The 17,966-nt window shown below is 49.0% G+C and overlaps 7 protein-coding genes across 7 annotated transcripts; 5 read left to right on the forward strand and 2 right to left on the reverse strand.

Moving 5' to 3' along the window:
- Window positions 1-40: 40 nt before the first annotated feature.
- T069G_07763 (sugar transporter domain-containing protein) lies at window positions 41-1,643 on the forward strand (the record flags this gene model as incomplete). The annotated part of the gene is made up of 2 exons (XM_056174973.1): window positions 41-425; window positions 499-1,643. The coding sequence occupies 2 exons, from the start codon at window positions 41-43 to the stop codon at window positions 1,641-1,643; spliced, it is 1,530 nt and encodes a 509-aa protein (XP_056025922.1).
- Window positions 1,644-2,476: 833 nt separating this feature from the next.
- On the forward strand, window positions 2,477-5,200 carry T069G_07764 (glycosyl hydrolase family 92 domain-containing protein; the record flags this gene model as incomplete). Its single annotated transcript, XM_056174974.1, has 9 exons — window positions 2,477-2,729; window positions 2,795-3,213; window positions 3,285-3,400; window positions 3,458-3,743; window positions 3,828-4,074; window positions 4,123-4,252; window positions 4,308-4,444; window positions 4,501-4,659; window positions 4,740-5,200. The coding sequence occupies 9 exons, from the start codon at window positions 2,477-2,479 to the stop codon at window positions 5,198-5,200; spliced, it is 2,208 nt and encodes a 735-aa protein (XP_056025923.1).
- A 371-nt stretch (window positions 5,201-5,571) lies between these two features.
- T069G_07765 (major facilitator superfamily domain-containing protein) lies at window positions 5,572-7,318 on the forward strand (the record flags this gene model as incomplete). The annotated part of the gene is made up of 6 exons (XM_056174975.1): window positions 5,572-5,915; window positions 5,978-6,017; window positions 6,091-6,263; window positions 6,315-6,415; window positions 6,474-7,101; window positions 7,180-7,318. The coding sequence occupies 6 exons, from the start codon at window positions 5,572-5,574 to the stop codon at window positions 7,316-7,318; spliced, it is 1,425 nt and encodes a 474-aa protein (XP_056025924.1).
- A 79-nt stretch (window positions 7,319-7,397) lies between these two features.
- On the reverse strand, window positions 7,398-8,456 carry T069G_07766 (uncharacterized protein; the record flags this gene model as incomplete). Its single annotated transcript, XM_056174976.1, has 4 exons — window positions 7,398-7,730; window positions 7,805-7,988; window positions 8,041-8,159; window positions 8,238-8,456. The coding sequence occupies 4 exons, from the start codon at window positions 8,454-8,456 to the stop codon at window positions 7,398-7,400; spliced, it is 855 nt and encodes a 284-aa protein (XP_056025925.1).
- Window positions 8,457-8,936: 480 nt separating this feature from the next.
- On the forward strand, window positions 8,937-11,012 carry T069G_07767 (amidohydrolase family domain-containing protein; the record flags this gene model as incomplete). Its single annotated transcript, XM_056174977.1, has 5 exons — window positions 8,937-9,200; window positions 9,402-9,748; window positions 9,814-9,995; window positions 10,057-10,620; window positions 10,693-11,012. The coding sequence occupies 5 exons, from the start codon at window positions 8,937-8,939 to the stop codon at window positions 11,010-11,012; spliced, it is 1,677 nt and encodes a 558-aa protein (XP_056025926.1).
- A 1,314-nt stretch (window positions 11,013-12,326) lies between these two features.
- T069G_07768 (uncharacterized protein) lies at window positions 12,327-14,660 on the forward strand (the record flags this gene model as incomplete). The annotated part of the gene is made up of 2 exons (XM_056174978.1): window positions 12,327-13,688; window positions 13,740-14,660. 2 exons carry the CDS (start codon window positions 12,327-12,329, stop codon window positions 14,658-14,660), a joined length of 2,283 nt encoding a protein of 760 aa, XP_056025927.1.
- A 684-nt stretch (window positions 14,661-15,344) lies between these two features.
- Window positions 15,345-16,989, reverse strand: T069G_07769 (sugar transporter domain-containing protein; the record flags this gene model as incomplete). Its single annotated transcript, XM_056174979.1, has 4 exons — window positions 15,345-16,037; window positions 16,103-16,329; window positions 16,393-16,527; window positions 16,590-16,989. The coding sequence occupies 4 exons, from the start codon at window positions 16,987-16,989 to the stop codon at window positions 15,345-15,347; spliced, it is 1,455 nt and encodes a 484-aa protein (XP_056025928.1).
- Window positions 16,990-17,966: the final 977 nt, after the last annotated feature.

A 17,966-nucleotide genomic window follows, 5' to 3' on the forward strand; every position in this document is an offset into this window, starting at 1 on the left:
AACCTATTACAGAGGTCGAGCATTGAATCAAACAACCAACATGGCCCCTTATCTCGGCTTGAGTGGCAAGTCACTCAATTTCATCATTGGAATCATCGGCGCAACTGCTTTTGCTCTTCAAGGATACGATCAAGCTGTTGGAAATGGTATCCTTACTCTAAAGACGTTCTTGAATGTTTTCCCCCAGACGGACACGCTTGACACGAAAGGCGCTCAAAAGTCACATAACGCTACAATCCAAGGCACAACCATTGCCATTTACGAAGTCGGCTGCACGCTTGGGGCTCTGGCCTGCGTGTATATCGGTGACAAATTAGGTCGCATCCGGACTGTATTTGCTGCTGGTGTTGTGACACTCGTAGGAGTGGCCATTCAAACATCGGCCTTTAGCCTCGGACAATTCATCGCTGGAAGAGTCATAACAGGTTCGTCTCATCTGATTAAAGAGCAAGTTTGACGAAGCCGGCACTATTGACTAACAAATTTCTTTCATAATAGGACTCGGCCTTGGAGCATGTACCGCGACTGTTCCTATGTGGATCTCGGAATGTGCAAACGCTAAAGACCGCGGGTATTTTGTTCTTCTTCAAGGCTTATTCGCCTTGGGGGGCATTGTTACCGCCACTTGGCTGGAGTTTGGGCTTTTTTATGTCAAAGACAACGCTGTCAACTGGCGGTTTCCTATCGCCTTTCAAGCAGTCCTGGCATTGATTGTTGTCAGTGTTATTCTGTTCATGCCGGAATCACCTCGCTGGCTTCTCAAGAATGCACGCACAGAAGAAGCCTCTAAAGTCTTGGCTGTTCTCGGAGACACGTCCACGGAGTCGGAGACTATTGCCGCGGAAATTGCGACTATCAGCAGCGCTATAGAGCAGGAAACCAGCAGTGATGGCTGGAACAACCCTTTTGCTATGAACCATGGACGATATTTTCATCGCACAATGCTCGGGCTCGGAGTGACCTTTTTAGGAGAAATGACTGGTGTCAACATTGTCACGTTTTACTCGACAACCATCTTCCAGATTAATCTCGGATATTCTGGAACTACATCTCGAGTCATCTCTGGGTGCCTCCAAATATGGCAACTCCTTGCTGCCGGCCTGGCCGTCTTCCTTGTGGACCGCGTCGGTCGCAGGCCCCTTCTTATCGTTTCGGCTGCAGGCATGGCTGTAGCGCACGCATGTTTGGCCGGTCTAACTTCCAATCTTCATAACAAGCATGCTTCCGATGCGGCGATTTTCTTCTACTTTGTTGCTCTCTTCTTTTTTCCCATCGGCCTCTTTCTCCTTCCCTTTATGTATGCTGCCGAGATCGCTCCTCTTAGAACTCGATCACAGGTTACTGCAATGGCTGCCGCTATACACTGGTTATTTGGTTTCGTTATCGCCGAGGTCACCCCAGTGGCGTTTGCAAATATTTCATGGAGGTATTATATCGTATATGCTTCCATCAGTGCCTTTTCCTCAGTCGTGTTCTATCTCTTGTACCCGGAAACGCGGGGCCGCACTCTGGAAGAGATTGATGAGATTTTCACTCAGTCCAAGTCAATCTTCGACACAGTGGGTGTTGCAAAGACACTGCCATTCGCAACTCTTCCTGATTTAGAGAATGAGAAAGCTCCGCGTGTAGAGCAAAGCGAATAGTAAGCTGCAGCATATGTTTCGCAGAAATAGAGACTATTTAGTTCTCAACTAAGTAACAAGGTTTAAGGAAACACATGTCAACTTTTGTAACGTTGGAGGAAACTATTTTAAAACTGAGGCGTTCAAAGACCTGGCATTTAAATTTACGTTTTTCTATGTACCCTGGTTTTAAACAATCTTCCTTTATAACCCTCTTTTCCGTTCATGGCGATGACAACTTTTCCGCTCACGGCAATGACACACTTTTCCGTTATTAGTTCCGGGTTAAGTCCCCCGTAACTCACCGTATGAATGCCCTTAATACCGACGTCAAAATTTACACAAATTTCCTCGGAAAAAACGGAGAAAATCATTACTTCATTGGGAGTAAGCAAGCAAGCATAAATTCTGGATCTACATGGACCAATGCTGCGCTAGATAGACAGTGGTACATACAATGAGGTGCCTTTTCTCAGCCAAACATTCCGGCTTACCTCAACCCTTCCACGCATTGATCGGGCTAATAGTAAAGTAGGCAGCACAACTAGAATCATGAGATGTAAAGACGCTAAAATGGATTGGTGACCCTCTGACAGGTATTAAATATATCGCTCTTAGAGTAATTATGGACAAAGAAAAGATGTTGAATGGCAGCGAATTATGCCGTCGGCACAATATGCGTATAACATTCAGGCAATCTAGATTGTTTACCCCGGATCTTCCTCCGCCCCACATCGCAATCCCTCCAGAGATACCTATGATGTCTATAAAATGGCATTGATCATCCAGCGTGCAATTATCATCCTTCTCACAACTTGATCAATCCCTCTGGCTACTAGGGCAAACCGGTTAGGATGTTTTCATTGGTGGTGCTTGGCATTCTTGCCAAGGCTTCAACAGTTACTGCATCGCCAACTCAACATGAAGACCCTTCCGTATATGTGAACCCTTTTATCGGCACTGCTGGGCCTGATGGCACCGGTGCAAACTCTGGAGACACATTTCCTGGTGTTTCTGTGCCTTTCGGGGTTGTGAAACTCGGCCCGGATACTACGGAGATGAATCCCAGCACAAACGCATTTGCTGGATACACACCGGATGGAAATGGTAGCAATCCACCCATTTATCTGTTCGTCTAGAGTTTTGCAAGTCAGGATTAACGAGTTTCGTAGTCACTGGATTCACTTGCTTCCACGAATGTGGCATAGGAGGAGCCTCAAAGTACGGTGTGGTCGGACATATGCCACTTACAACTCTGTCAGGTGTCAATGTTCTCGATAATGCAACTTACCAGCAGCCTCGTGTTACAATGGATAGGGCATCCGTTGGCTACTACCGCTCTGACCTAGCAAATGGTGTCAAAGTAGAGCTTGCCGCATCCGACCATGCTGGGTTTATTCAGTATACGTATCCGAAAAACACTGAGCGTATTGTCCTCTTTGATGTGTCGCATAACTTGCCCTCTTTGGCTGAGTTTATAAAATCTCAATCATATAGTAACGGTCAAATTGAGGTCAAAAAGAACGGCAAAAGAGTGCAGGGCTGGGGAGTTTGGAGGGGCGGCTGGGGGGGCACGGGAATCAATTGGGGAGTAGGCAAGTCATTGTTAAATTACCACGGCTTTGTCTCTTGCTAATATCGCTGCCAGGATCTGACTACAAGATTTATTTTTGCAACGACTTTGATTCCACTCCTTCAACCTGGCAATACTTTTCTGGACCGTGGAATGCTCCAGACAACCCTCCAAGTCCTTCCACGCCAGTGACCTGGGGTAACGCGTCAACAAATCCAAATGGAGTCCAAGGAGGCCCTGACGGTGATGACTCTGGTGATAGAGTTGGCGCTCTATTTAGCTTTCCGCATAAAAAAACGGTTGTCAAGTCCAAGGTTGGGGTGTCATTCATCTCCGTCGAGAAGGCTTGTGCGTTTCAGAGCGAAATTCCATCTTGGACACTAAATCAGACTGTCCAATCGACTAAAAAGCTATGGAACGATGAAGTTTTTAGCAAGATATCGGTCAAAGAATCCACCAAGAACGATACACGGCTCACACTCTTCTACTCTGCCCTCTATCGCATGCATCAAATGCCTTCCGATAGAACCGGAGAAAATCCGGATTGGGTTTCCAGCGAGCCATACTATGATGACTACTACACTCTCTGGGATACTTTCCGCTGTCTTAACAGTTTCTATCTTTTGGTTCAGCCCCAGCGTGGCATTGACATGATACGCTCCCTCATTGACATATGGAGGCATGTTGGTTTCATGCCGGACGGCCGCAGTGGCAATCATAATGGCAAAGTACAAGGCGGCAGCAATGCTGATAATGTGCTGGCCGATGCCTATGTCAAGGGATACACCGACGGTATCAACTGGAAAGATGGCTACAAAGCAGTATGGACTGATGCAGAAGTTGTTCCACCTCCCAACAACGACCCAGAAGACGCGAGCTGTACGGATAATCAAGGTCGCTGTGGACTTCCGGACTGGATCAACCTAGGTTATGTGTCAACAACATTTTCGTCAAGCATCAGTCGTACCGTTGAATATTCTCTGAATGACTTTGCAGTAAGTCAAATTGCGAAGGGTATAGCACCGCATGATTACCAAAAATATTTGAAACGATCAGGGTGAGTTATCCCGGACTACGTGCCATGACCTAATCTGACAAGAAAACAATTGAAGGAATTGGAAAAACCTTTGGAACGCGGACATAAATCAGTATAACACATCGGGATTTCTCGGTCCTCGCTATCCAAATGGAACGGTGATAACTATCGCCCCACAAGACACATCCTACACGACCGAAGGACTACCATGGGGTATGTAATGAAAGGCCACTCGCCGGGCTTCGAACGCAAATCTAACCAGAGTATAGAATACACATGGACTATACCATTTGATATGCAAGGGCTTATCGACAAAATGGGTGGTCCCGATGCAACTGAGAAACGGCTTGACCTGATGTTTGTGCCTAATCTCCGAACGGTGGATTTAGGTGTAGGAGTTGGATCAGGAACAACCCTCTTCAATCCCGGTAAGTGAACAGCCACAACAACCTCACCCGCTCGAGATCGATGCAACCCAGTTGCTTATACCTTGTCAATCTATCAACAGGCAACGAACCTAGTTTCGGCACTCCGTTTTTGTATAACTATTTGCCAGGCCGCCAATACAAAGCCGTGAATCAGTCCCGCGTGAACATTGATGAAAATTACTTCGCTGGATCCAACGGTCTTCCTGGAAACAGCGATGCTGGCGCTATGGACAGCTGGATGCTTTGGCAGATGCTGGGTCTGTATCCAGTGGTGACCCAGCCAGTCTACTTGATCCTGGCGCCATGGTTTGAGGATATTTCTGTCTCGGTCGGTGGTTCCTATACCCTTCGAATTAAAGCAAAGGGGCTGTCCAACAACAGCTTCTTTGTTCAGAGCCTCAAAGTCAATGGTAAAGCTTGGAACAAGAGCTGGCTGGAGCATAGTGACATTGCAAAGGGTGGACTGTTGGAGTTTGTCTTGGGCCCTGAGCCAAAGTCATGGGATACTGGAGCCGTCCCTCCAAGTCCAGGGCATCAGTAGATGCGCATGTTCGGCAGTCTCTGTTACAATATGAATGCAATTGGTCGCTCTCAGACATTGAGGTTTGGAGGCGCAACGCTTCGTGCAATAGGCTGAAGAGATGAGCATTCACCATGTATATAGCAGAGAGGCACTAGTTCACAGCATAACAGTAATGGAACACTGCGCTCAAATGTAAAAATTTGTTTGCTCACGGGTAATTTTAGAGATGTGAGAATTGTCAAAGGCAAGGCGCGACAAGTCTACTAGTACAACGCCATACGACGATCAAATTACGTGCTACTAAAAGACAGCTTATAGAAGGTCGATGAGACGGCCAACTTCAGAAACAACCAAATTGAGCAGCAAGAAGTCAGGTCATATTGCTGGCCATGTCTTCGCGAATTGAAAAAGATCTACAAGCATTAGATACGGGTGTCCTCAGCGCAAATGGCACGAAGCAACCATTTCACGTGGAGGGACTCGAGCTGTCCAGTAGACCCGCTACTGTGAATCTACATCGCCAGAAATGGTACCAATGGTTCTCGCCTAGCGACACGCCGGAAGAGCGTCAATTGATACTAAAACTGGACGCATTGATCATGATCTTTGTTTTCCTTGCATATTGGGCAAAAGTTTTAGACTCATCTGCGACAAGTGCGGCATACGTGAGTGGTATGAAGGAAGACTTGAAACTATTTGGAAACGAGCTCAACTATCTCAACACCACTTACATGTAAATTGCCCAAAAGATCAAGTATAAGACCCGGATGTTGTTTTACTAAGATATTTGCGCAGGGTCGGATATATAACGCTTCAAATACCATTGACAGTTATTGTGAGGCCATTCCATACCACGAAACAATACGTGAGCCGCCTTTATCGCTGTATGTGTCTAACCATCGTCGCAGATGACTCGCTTCTCGGCAGCATACTTTATTCCTGGAGCCGACCTCATATGGGGAATACTCACTCTTGCACAGTACAAAGTCAGCAATGTGCACCAGTTATATGTGCTTCGCTTCTTCGTCGGCGCAGCTGGAAGCTTATTCTTCCCAGCTGTTCAATGGTATCTTGGGTGCTGGTATAAGCGATCAGAACTAAGCCGACGAGGTGCCTTGTTTTTCATTGCCAGTCAAGTAGGCAGCATGAGCTCTGGATACATTCAGAGCGGTGCATACGCTCACCTCAATGGTAGGCATGGCATTGAAGGGTGGCGCTGGCTGTATATCATTTGTGAGTTACCTGACCATCACGACGATCTAAGAAATGAATATTAATTCCAGATACAAAGGCTTTGCATGTACGATACCAGTCGCCCTTCTTGGATTTATCGTGCTGCCGGGTCATCCAGACACCTGCAAGCCTTTCATTTTAACAGAAAACGATCTTCGACTAGCCAGAGAGCGGATGGCAGCTGAGAACCGTGAACCACGGAAACCAATTACTTTATCTGTGATCAAATCTGTTCTGACCGGTTGGCACTTTTGGGTTTTAGTATCCTTTGCTTTCTTCTTCTCGCAAGCCGACGGCATATCCTCGAACAGCGGCCTCCCGTTATGGCTCAAAGCCGAAGGGTATAGCGTCGAGAAGATCAACACCATCACTACCATCCTGCCTGCGGTGACAATTGTGTCTTCAATTATGTGTGGCGTCTTATCCGATATTTATGATGCCAAAGTCCATTTAATCACCATTACCGCTTTGCTCAACATCCTGGCGGGCGTGGTTTTGGCTATCTGGGACGTACCCAAGGGACTCAAGTTTTTTGCCTTTTTCCTTTCGGGGTCCGCAGACGGCATCGCCGCCGTTATTTACGCATGGGCAAACGAAATTTGTGCCGGAAATGCAGAGGAGCGTGCAATCGTACTCAGCAGCATGAATACTATTGGAAATACGTTTGGCGCATGGCTTCCTTTATTGTAAGTGGACATCCCTATGAGGCAACAAGACGTTTTGAGGAGATGAGCTAATGTAATAATTTTCCCACCTGTGTGTAGTGTTTGGAAGACTTCGGACGCTCCGCGTTATCTCATTGGGTATAACTGGACAATTGCGCTTGATGTATGCATGATTGCCATGCTGTTTGTTCTACGATCCTTCTGGAATCGTGAAAAGAAGTCAATGGAGACCTTGTGAGAAACATCTGACTATAATTCATTGCTAATAGATACACGCTCGTATGGCACTAAGGAATCCATCTTTGAGACCTTGGCGATCATGGATCCAGCTCATACCCATCAGTTCCTTCGTCTTCTCTCTTGATCAGTGGCTGAAACGTGTCCACTTTCACGCCTTCTATTGCCCGCACATTTAGAGGCTGCATCGCCATGTTTTTATGATAGACTGCCAAAACCCTCTCTTTCCTCTCTGGTGGAAGTTTGTCAAAGACGCTTATGGGAGGGCCATAAATGTTACTGAAAACATGAACCCCGCAAGTTTTGCAGTACGTCGACCCAGTGAATTTTCCACCCGTGAGATATTCGAAAACTCGATCACGGCCGTAAATTCTTACATTGTCTTTCGTAGGGTAAATGCCGATGTAGGCCACCTGAGCAAACGAATGTTAACAAACAACAGCAGAGGACTCTTGTGAAACATGAGCCGGGAGTGATTATGACATACTCTCACACATTTACTACAGTTGTCCTCTTTCAGTTCTTCGTCCTCTATTGAGCTTAATAGAGCAGCTCTGACATCACCGCAATGGCATGCAAACAGACCTTTCGCAGCTGGCTCGTCAGGCTGTTGTGAAAGTGGTTCGATCGATCGTGCATCGCCTTCGGCCTCGATGACAGATATTGCCGATCTGCCAATTGTGTTAGTGAGGCGGATTGTTAATCACAGAGCGATAAACTGACTCAAGTTTGAATGGATTAACATATGGCTCTCTCAGAGTTCGAATGTTGATCAAGAATTTGCCTCTCAGAGGACCTGTCAAATGCTCGCCCTCGACTCCGGTTCCGCAGTTGCTACAGAACTGTAGGCTATTAGTATATTTCTAATCATATAATAGAGTGCATTATCTCAAAGATGTGAGATTTGCGTATTTACATACTTTATCTTTCAACGTAGATGTTTGGTACTCTACAAGGTAGCCTTCATCTCTCACAACTGTAAACGACCCTTCCCCCGGAATCAGCCACAGGTATCCTTTCTTCACACATAGACTGCAGGAACAAGATATGGCTGATGTGATCTCTGCCGTTGAGACCTGAAAACGATAGCGACCACAGTGGCAGTTTCCATTATATACGACACTGTCATCAGAAGCCATGATGGGCTATTTTGGAGATGCTCAACGACATGTAGGCGAAGACATTTCGAGAGGGGTAACACGGCGCTGAGAATGGAACTGAGGCTAGGGTTAAGACTAGGACATGATTGGAATCCTCCGGGCAACTATCTAGCTCTCGGCAATCCTTCGCACTTCAGAAAGCCGAAATATTATTATCCCTGGATCTTTTTCCCTCTTCCCATTTTAGGATTCGATAAGAAGATGTCGCTGAAATATGTCGGTAATTCACCACGATTCCCCGTAAATAGAGTTGACGATAGCTCTAACCCCATGACTAAAGAAAGGGTGGGGGTCTGGCGCTTCTCCGCAAAACGGAGCAATACGCCGCTGGTAGTCTCAGTCTCAATGCCTTCCATCTCCTTTCTCTTTATCTTCACAAGTCCTTTGAGAGTTCTCCCTTTAGAGTTTCCTTGATACCCATCGTCTATATCTGTGAGATTTGTGCGGAATCAATCCATCATGGCAACTGATATCCTTTTCCAATCACCAACCGTGATTACCGGCGACGAATCCGCCGAGCCGTTCGTGGCCGATGTGTTGGTTTCAGGCGGCCTAATTGCCAAGATCGGGGCTCCGGGTTCAATTGATGTTCCCTCGACTACTCGACAAATCGACGCAAAGGGTCATATCCTGTCTCCCGGATTTATCGATATGCATGCCCATTCCGATCTCTACCTCCTCACACATCCAGAGCACGAAGCAAAAATCACCCAAGGCTGCACGGTAGGACATTCCTTCTGCACATGCTGATGTAACCCCCAAACAAATCGCCCCCACGGAGAGGGACACGGCTCCGACGTTTCCATCGCTGTGGGGGCGATGCATCCGTCCTCCGTGCTCGGCAGCGTATACTGTCTTCCGCGGACCATCCGAGATAAAGAGATTCGGTATGATATGGTAGCTAATCATAATTTAATATGGCAGACCGAAGTTGTTGGCCAGGACGGCATCTCATACTCCCCAATCCGAAATGTCAATCAGCTTCAGGCGATTCGAGAACAAATTGCGGGCTGGAATGGCAATCCCACTGACGAAGAATGTCGCACGACGCTCAGCGGAGTTGGCATGTTTGAATGGAAGACTGTGGGAGAGTATCTGGATTGTTTAGAGCGTAATAAGACAGCTACGAATGTCGCCACGTTGGTGCCTCAAGGCAATTTGAGATTGCTCGCATGTGGCCCATATGATACGCCTGCATCACCCGAGGAGATTCAAGATCAGATCCAACTCATGCGAGAGTCAATGGACCAAGGCGCCGTGGGCATGTCCAGGTAACATCTCTTCACACATACATATTTGTTTGAAGCATATAGCCTGGAGTTTCTAACTGGTATAGTGGCCTCACTTACACGCCTGGCATGTACGCCTCAACGTCCGAGTTGGCGTCTCTCTGCGAGGCACTGGCAAAGGAATTTCCAGGTGCATTTTATGCGCCCCATCATCGCAGTTATGGGTTCCAGGCCATTGAAAGCTATGCTGAAATGCTAGGGCTGGGCGAGTCGACGGGCTGCCCCATTCGTACGTCTTGCTCAACCACATCGTAAAGGAAAGCCAGAGTGCTTGAAGCTGATTGACCTAGATCTCACGCATGCTACCATGAACTTTTCTGAAAACAAGGGCAAAGCGCCAATACTCATATCCATGATTGACAAGTCACTCGAAAAGGGTATCGATGTGACGCTCGATACTTACCCCTACCTCCCAGGCTGCACAACTCTAGCTGCCCTGCTACCAAGCTGGGCCTCTGCAGGTGGACCGGCCGAAACCCTCAAGAGGCTGGAAGACGCAGAAACTAGGGAAAAGATTCGTGTAGCTGTCGAAGTGACTGGGTGTGACGGCGGCCACGGAATTCCGACAAACTGGGACGAGATTCAGGTTGGTGCCACGGGTGAGCCAACTCTAGCATCATATTCTGGCCGCAGAATCGCAGAGATTGCCAAATCAGCAGGAAAGCCATCCATCGAAGTGTTTTTTGAGCTCTTGCAAAAGGACAAGCTGGCAACTAGCATCATTATGCATGTAGGCAACGAAGAGAATGTCCAGCTAATTATGCAGCATCGGGTGCACATGGCGGGCAGTGATGCGATTTTACACGGCAAGACGCTTCACCCGCGTGCTTATGGAACATTTCCTCGTTATCTCGGTGAGTGACGACTCCCTTACATCTTTGTAGGTACCAGAAGTTTTGTGTTAATGCTGAATATCACAACAAAAGGCCACTATTCGCGCGATTTGTCGCTTATTCCTCTGCCTGCCATGGTTGCGCATCTCACTTCTCGCCCAGCCAAGCGTCTCTCCGTCTACCCGTTCCGTGGTCTTGTCGCCGAAGGGTCGGCTGCTGACCTTGTTCTCTTCGATCCGGAGGCCGTCAAAGATATGGCAACGTATGAGGAGCCAAAGCTGCCGAGCAAAGGTATCAGATACGTCTTGGTGAATGGTCAGGTGGCTCTGGACGAGGGCAAGATGACGGGCGCACGAGGTGGTAAGACGCTACGGAGATGGAAGGATGGAAAGGTGAAAGCCAGAGATGAGTGAGTGCTATAATAGTGAGTGAATTTCACCACATTTGGATGCAAGTAGGGTATGCGTGTGTTGCGCATAAGCACTTTATGCTTTTCATATCTCATGTGAATCCTTTGTAGCATATACATCTTCAACGTTGTCATAAGCATGAAGCGTAGCGCCGCAATCTCTGAAATCTGCAATCGAGATCTGGGTCGAGGCTATGCAATCGCCAGCCTCAACGGAGCGCATCTTCCCGGTTTCAGTCACGCTTCCTGTTTTAACCATAAATGCACGAGCCACGTACGTTTCGACAACCTGCCTTTCAGGTCATCAACTAGACTAGCCGATCATCGCCACTCATCTGTACAACCTCCGGTGAGATCCGCCGCGCGGCCGCAAACTCCTTCTTCCGCCTGGCACCCCAAGGCCTCAGCATGGAAATATTCGCTTCAGCAATTGCTAATCCATCCATCAGCTCCGCTCGGGGGCTTTTTGTCATGCTTGCTTTTCTGGCTTGGGCTTAGGCCTCTCTGCTTGTCCCGTTTAGTCCTTGGCCCGTCTTCTTAGCTGGCTTGCGAGACTTGTTTGAACAGGTTAACCCGTCGCAACCCAACGACTAGTTGGTTGGCTAAGTGGCGCCAAGGGGGTTGCAACAAGAACCAAGGCCGTGCCTGTTGGCTCTGAAGTAAGGCTGATTAAAGTCGCCTCCGCGTGGCCATTGGCTGTGACACAAGCCCTCACATGTGCTCCAGCCTCGGGGCTCCTGAAGCTATTTTTAACTCTCCCTGTTCCTGGATCAGTTCTAAATTAGAAAGCATGGTGATTAGTGCAGAAACAGAACCAGCTTGTTGGTTCTGGTTGAATGAGGCGCCAAAGTTCTTTCTATTGTCAGGATTATAACGCATCTGTCTCTCGCTTTTTTTTCCTCTTATAAATGCCAACACCCTTGTGCAATCTGCTCTCATCTTAACCCCATGCAAATTGTGGGTTCAAAGCGAATCTAATCACCAAGCGATCTCATCAATCACATTTAGCCATCTACGCCAGTCAGCACTATCCGACTCGCCGGTCCAGGATCTCGTCCAGCATCTTGCCGCCACTGGCATACGGACAATTACAGCTGCGGGCAAGACGGCACTAGTTTACAATTCTCGCAACTGAAGCCGGGGTTTTGCGGGCTGCGCGCGGATGGTGACCTCCTCAACAGTCTGTTAGTTACCTCAATATCAACCTTCCAGCCACCCCTTCCAACAGGACTTTTACGCATTCTTCTGAAGATACCCCTTCTCCGTACATACCATTTTGCTCTTTTTCTATTTGTCTTTTTTTATAATTCTCGTCATTATGCCTTCCTCCCTCCCCTTTCGCCGACGAGACCCTGGCATAACAGCCCAGGCGTCCTCTACCTCTTTCAACGACATCATCTTCCCCAAGATCTACGAAGAAGCCTGGGGCGTTTCCGATGGCACAACTTCAGATAATCGATCGGAATTCGATCGAGCGCGTATCTTTCTCTTGCGCATGGCCAACATGACGCCCGATCCCAAGATTATCGAAGAGCTGCGCACGATTGTCGCAAACCCGCAAAACAAAACTATACAAGCCCTAGCAACGGCGATACAGCATCGGATATTTGGTGACTCGCACGGCTCTTTTGCTACGACACCCCTGATGCAATCTGTGCGGTTCATGCTTCTAAAGGCCCGCGTTCCAGAACTCATTCTGTCGGACCGAACAAGATCTGTCGTCGACTTCTTTTTCGATCCAACACTGGAGAGAAACCTGAACCCGCCGCCCACCGGAGATGTGTCTGTCTACAAGTACCCAGCGGGAAGACTGAAGGTTGCCATTGTAGGAGGCGGGCCTACTGCTTTGGCATCGGCCATCTCCATCGCAGAGAAAGGCGCCGGCAGTGTCGAGGTCCACATGTATGAAAAGCGCTGGATACAAAAAGTGCTCCCCAATGGCACTGTTGTCGTCGACTACCCTCCGTATGCCAAGCGAAGAGACCAAGTCGTTACGCTTCAGGACTCGGTCACACGACTTCTCAGCAAGCCATCGTTCCAAGCGCTCTTTGCCGGAAGACCAGAACGAGTGTGGCCCGGCTCAGCCAATATTCAGATCCGAAAAGTAGAGGATCGATTCCTCAAGCGAGTGCAGGATCCAGAGTTCCAGGGACTCATTTACTTGCACTGCGAGGGAGTTACCAGAGAAGATCTTGCTAAAGTTGGCGATTTCCATGTTCTGCTTGGCGCTGACGGCGCTGCCTCATGGGTACGGCAGTCATACTTCCAAGGATATGAGAACGAGCGCGGGAGAAGCTATGCGCTAGGCTTGGCTTTTGACCGACCAGCTGGTTTGCCGTGGTCACAGCCTCTCAACGTCTTCCTCACGCTTGGACAGACGCGCTACCTGCTCAACGCGAGTGATCACGATGGCCGAGGCTACCTGAACATGCAACTCACTGAAGAGGAGTGGCACAAGATGGTTTCGATTGACGGCCAGCCCGTTCACTTTGGCAGGCCCGGCTGTTTCAGGAAACTAGACGGAAGTGTCCCTGAAGGTTTCGAGCACAGTCAAATATTTGCACCTTCAGAGGATAGGGGCAGTCCTCTGTGGGTATCCATCTCAGATGGCCTTAAGTTGTTTGGATTCAAGGAGGAGGAAGTCATCAACGTTGTGCGAATCCCCATTGTTGTCCAAGCTGTAAGAGAAGGCGTACAGATGCTTCCGCCACAAGATTCGATCAACGTCAAGCGCCCCCATGCCCTTGTTGCGGTGGCAGGTGATGCAGCAATGACGGTTCATTTCTGGCCTGGTCGTGGACTCAACAGCGGAATCAAAGCTGGCTTGTCCCTGGGAGATGAGCTTGTACATGCCTTGAACAACGGCAAATTTATCGGCATGCCCATCGATGCCTTGAAAGAGTACAACGATTTCATTCTCAAACTGCAAGGACGAGAGCATGATAAGCGAAGCATTCCCATCCTGAACCAATCTGGTTCTCCCGAGATGCTCGGCTGGCTGCTCCAAAAGGCCAACAGCGTTCCCGATCAGGTAGCCATCGAGTGGCTGATTGGCGCCATGACGCAAATCGCAGACCGCCTCCAGAGGAGAGACGACTGGGCGTACGATTATGTCTACAATGTCGAGCCTCAGCTGCGCATTGTGCTGCGGCAACTAGACACCGTCACTCTTAAAGAAATGGCCGTCAGCTTCCCCTGGCCGACCAGAGAAATGGCCGGCGCCGAAGTATTGCCCATTCGATCCATGAAGCCAGAGGAGAAGCAGAAATGGCTCAACAACCTGTGGGGTGTCTTGCGAGAGGAGAGAAACAAAGAAAGCCGCGGCCCTCCACCTCAGGAACGGGACCGATCTCCTTCGGCAGCGCGATTCGAAGCTCCCAAAGGTGGTAAAGCCAGGCCTATGTCTCTCATGCCACCAGGTTCGGACAGCCTTGGCAATGGAATTTTGAAGAGGAGCAATGCCACACAAAGCGTGCGACATAGTAGGGGTCTCTCGGTGCCAGGAGAGGGTGCACCCAGGGCTCGATCGCCATCACCAGGCCCAGGCGGCGAAGTCAGTCTAAGCAGAATGCTGACGGTTCACAAGAAGCCGCCGACGTCGGTTTTGGGCGATGCGTTGTCTTTGGCTCTGTTCCGTGTGGAGGGAGAGTGAAGGGCTGGATATGGATACCCTCTTGATTTATTTAGCGATATGTGTCGACTCATGACGAGCACTTGTTTATATATTTAAAACCATAGTTAATATAATAAAAATGCAGATGACCAATTTAAGATGTGTGAGCCTTCTTTTAATATCGTCGCTATTCTGTTGTGGTCTAAGTCAAACTCAAGACATGGCGCAGAGCAATTTCGGGATGCTCGGATGACATCCAATTGATGCACAGATCGGGCCGGGTAAAATCTCAGCAAGGACGGGAAACTAATCTTGCAGATTTGACGAGATCTCGCAGTGGCGTGATTTCGGTTAACTAGGCCGCATCAACGGGATTCCATCATTGGTTTCCCATCGAAAGGCCAAGGCGATTGGCGAACTTGGCCGTTTCTTGGCTAGCCGAAGGATGAAGGATGAGCTGTAAGCGGTTGCGATTTACCTTCAGGCTGACATTGAAGAAGTACTATAGGAACGTTGTCAATAGGCCACTGGTATAATGCCATGCTCCAGAGTTGTAGGACACTTACCTTTACGGATTCTCAATGATTTAGGGTTTGGTCGTAATCGCATCATAGATGTATGTTCATCACATCACAGGGGGTATTTCATTGCTTCATAGCTCTGCTTATTATTTTATAACACCTTTTGAACTCTAGGTATATATTGTAACTATATGAAAGACACCTATTGCTCTCCCTTCTGGACAGCATGCTCCTCCTCGTTGTAAGTGGGGATGGAGTCAGACTTGTCGTTCAGACCGAGCTGAGTAGTGTCCCAGCCGTGGCTCTCGAGATACTCTCGGAACTTGGCATCCTCCTCAGTAATGGTGTCCTGGCCGACGTTGGGGATGAAGAAGAAGGTAATGGCAGCGGACAGAAGAGCCAGCGAAGAGGCGACCCAGAAGGGGTACTGAGCAGCCTTGGTGGGATCATTTCCACCAGCAGCCTCGATGTGGGGGAACACCCAGGTTCCGACAAAGGCACCGATCTTGCCAATGGCAGCGGCAATGCCATAGTAACGACCACGAACACCAGTGGCGCAGGTCTTGGCGGCCAGCAGACCAATGTTGTTACCAGGTCCAAGCTCTCCCAGACTCAGGAAAATGCCGTAGACGACAGCGAAAGCAGCAATGTGCTTCGAGATCTTGTCGTAGACACCCGCCATGATGTATCCGATGATGGCTTGCAGAGAGACGCCAATGATCAGAGTATACTTGGGGCCAATCCAATCGCTAACAAATGCGCCAATCATGGTTCCGGGGATATAGAACAGGTTGATGACAGTGTTCCATCCAAAAACGGTGGTGAGGGGAGCGGAATCGGAATAGATGCCGGAGAGGATGGACGAGGAGTAGATACCAAAGGCATACGTAGAGAACTGATAATTGCGTTAGAATGTTTGAATACAAAAATAGATTGTTTAAAAAAAGAGTCAAGACTAACATCGTATAGGAACCAGACGGTGCTGACGACGAGCAATCGGAAGCCATAGTAGCGGATGACGAGCAGGTAGGGAGTCTTGTGCCTCATAGAGTTCTTGGAGAACTCCTCGGGCTCCTTGAGCCTCAGACGGAGAGCGAAGAGAATCAGAGGGAAAACAACGCCGATTCCGAGAGAAGTTCGCCAGATGGTGCTAAGGCGCTGGTCGTGAGTAGCGGCTGCGACAGCGTCTAGACAAGAGTGTGAGCAGCTGCCATCATATCAGAAGTAGAACCAAAAAAAAAAAAACTTACAGGGAACAAAGGCTCCAATGACAAAGCCCCAGTCAATCATGGTGTTGGTGAAGAGAATGAACCATCGGTTGCGGGTGCCGGACGAGAGCTCGCCGCTCGTCTCGGCACAGCCAACACTACCAGCAGGATACTCGCCTATGAACACGGGAGTCAGTACATGTACCAAGGACGCTGGGCGAGGGCGAGGGCGAACAAACCTCCAATGCCAATACCGACAAAGAATCGCCAAGCAGTCAGCATGTTGAACATGCCAACAGCGTCGCCGTGATAGTAAGAGCCAGTGGCCAAGGCAGTAAAGACAATGAGAATGATGGTGGACACGAGCAGCGAGTTGGAGCGAGACCATCGATCGGCCAGGAAGCCAAACAGGAGCTGTCCAACGACGGTGCCGACGAAGGCAATGTCCGACACATACTTGCTGGCGTTGGACGAGGTGTAGACCTCGCCGTACTGAAGCTTGAGGACGGTGTTGACGGAACCGATGACGTTGTTGACGTAGCCGTCGGAGAAGAGACCAGCACCGCAAGCAAAGACGGGCAGAGCCGTCTGGAAGAAGGTCTTGCGGCGGGAGCCGACTTCAATGGCGGGCTCCATCATGATTGCGGCAGAGGGCGTTGCCTTCCAAGTGAGCAAACAAGAGGAAGTTGTTGTGTTTTGCAACAAACAGAACTAGGCCCCTCGAGACGAACAACTCAGAGGAGGAGGGTTGGGTCACTGGTGATCAGATCAACCAAGAGGAGGAGAGATGGAGTCTCACATCTTTGAAGGGGTAGCACCGGCTATCTATATCGATTTCATCACTGGGTTACGCCGAGGCCATGACCGTGTGTCTTGGAACTCTTGTCTCCCACCCAACATGCACTAGCCTGCAGCAAACCACCTGCGCAGAGTGGTATCGAGGAGAATCCACTTGGAGATATTGGCTAGTACACACACGTACTAGAATATTGCTGGAGATGCTTGCACATGCTTGGAACTTGAACAGCGCTAACTGGTCGTGTCGTTTTGACCCGAGCACTTGAGGCCCACACGAGGATCAGTTCGACCGGGGGCCAGGATAGCCCACAAGAAACCGCCTCATTTGGGCAGATGTGAGGAAGAAAAAGCACAGGACACAAAGGCCATGTGCGTGATGCTGAGACGCCCAATGGCTGGCCGTGGATGAAGCGGCAAAGGTTGCCACGACGTTGTGGATTTCGATATCTCTTGCAGGGTCAGGGTCTTTTCCGCCAACACGTTTTTTTTCTTCATGTTTTTTTTTTTTTCTTTTTTTCCAAATTTTTTTCATTCGCTACTGTACTGCTCGAGATTCCAGAGTTGGCAGTTGATCTCATGCTCTCTCTCTGCCGGCGCGCGTTTGCCGGACTTGGCAGCTTGGCTCTTGGCGACAAGTAGTACATGCAGCTACGCCGATTAGTGCTAGTAGCAGTAGGTACACGGCGTCCTAGCAGTAGGTAGGCGTATTGGCGTACAAATTACTCGTACATGACTTACATCGGTGCAGCTGAGCAGATATTACAAACAGTCGGCGGTGATGATCTTTGGGACCGTGCTTTGCTGCTCAGTGGGCTATT

The sequence above is a fragment of the Trichoderma breve genome, chromosome 5 (assembly GCF_028502605.1).
Source record: "Trichoderma breve strain T069 chromosome 5, whole genome shotgun sequence".
In the NCBI taxonomy this organism is placed as follows: domain Eukaryota; kingdom Fungi; phylum Ascomycota; class Sordariomycetes; order Hypocreales; family Hypocreaceae; genus Trichoderma; species Trichoderma breve.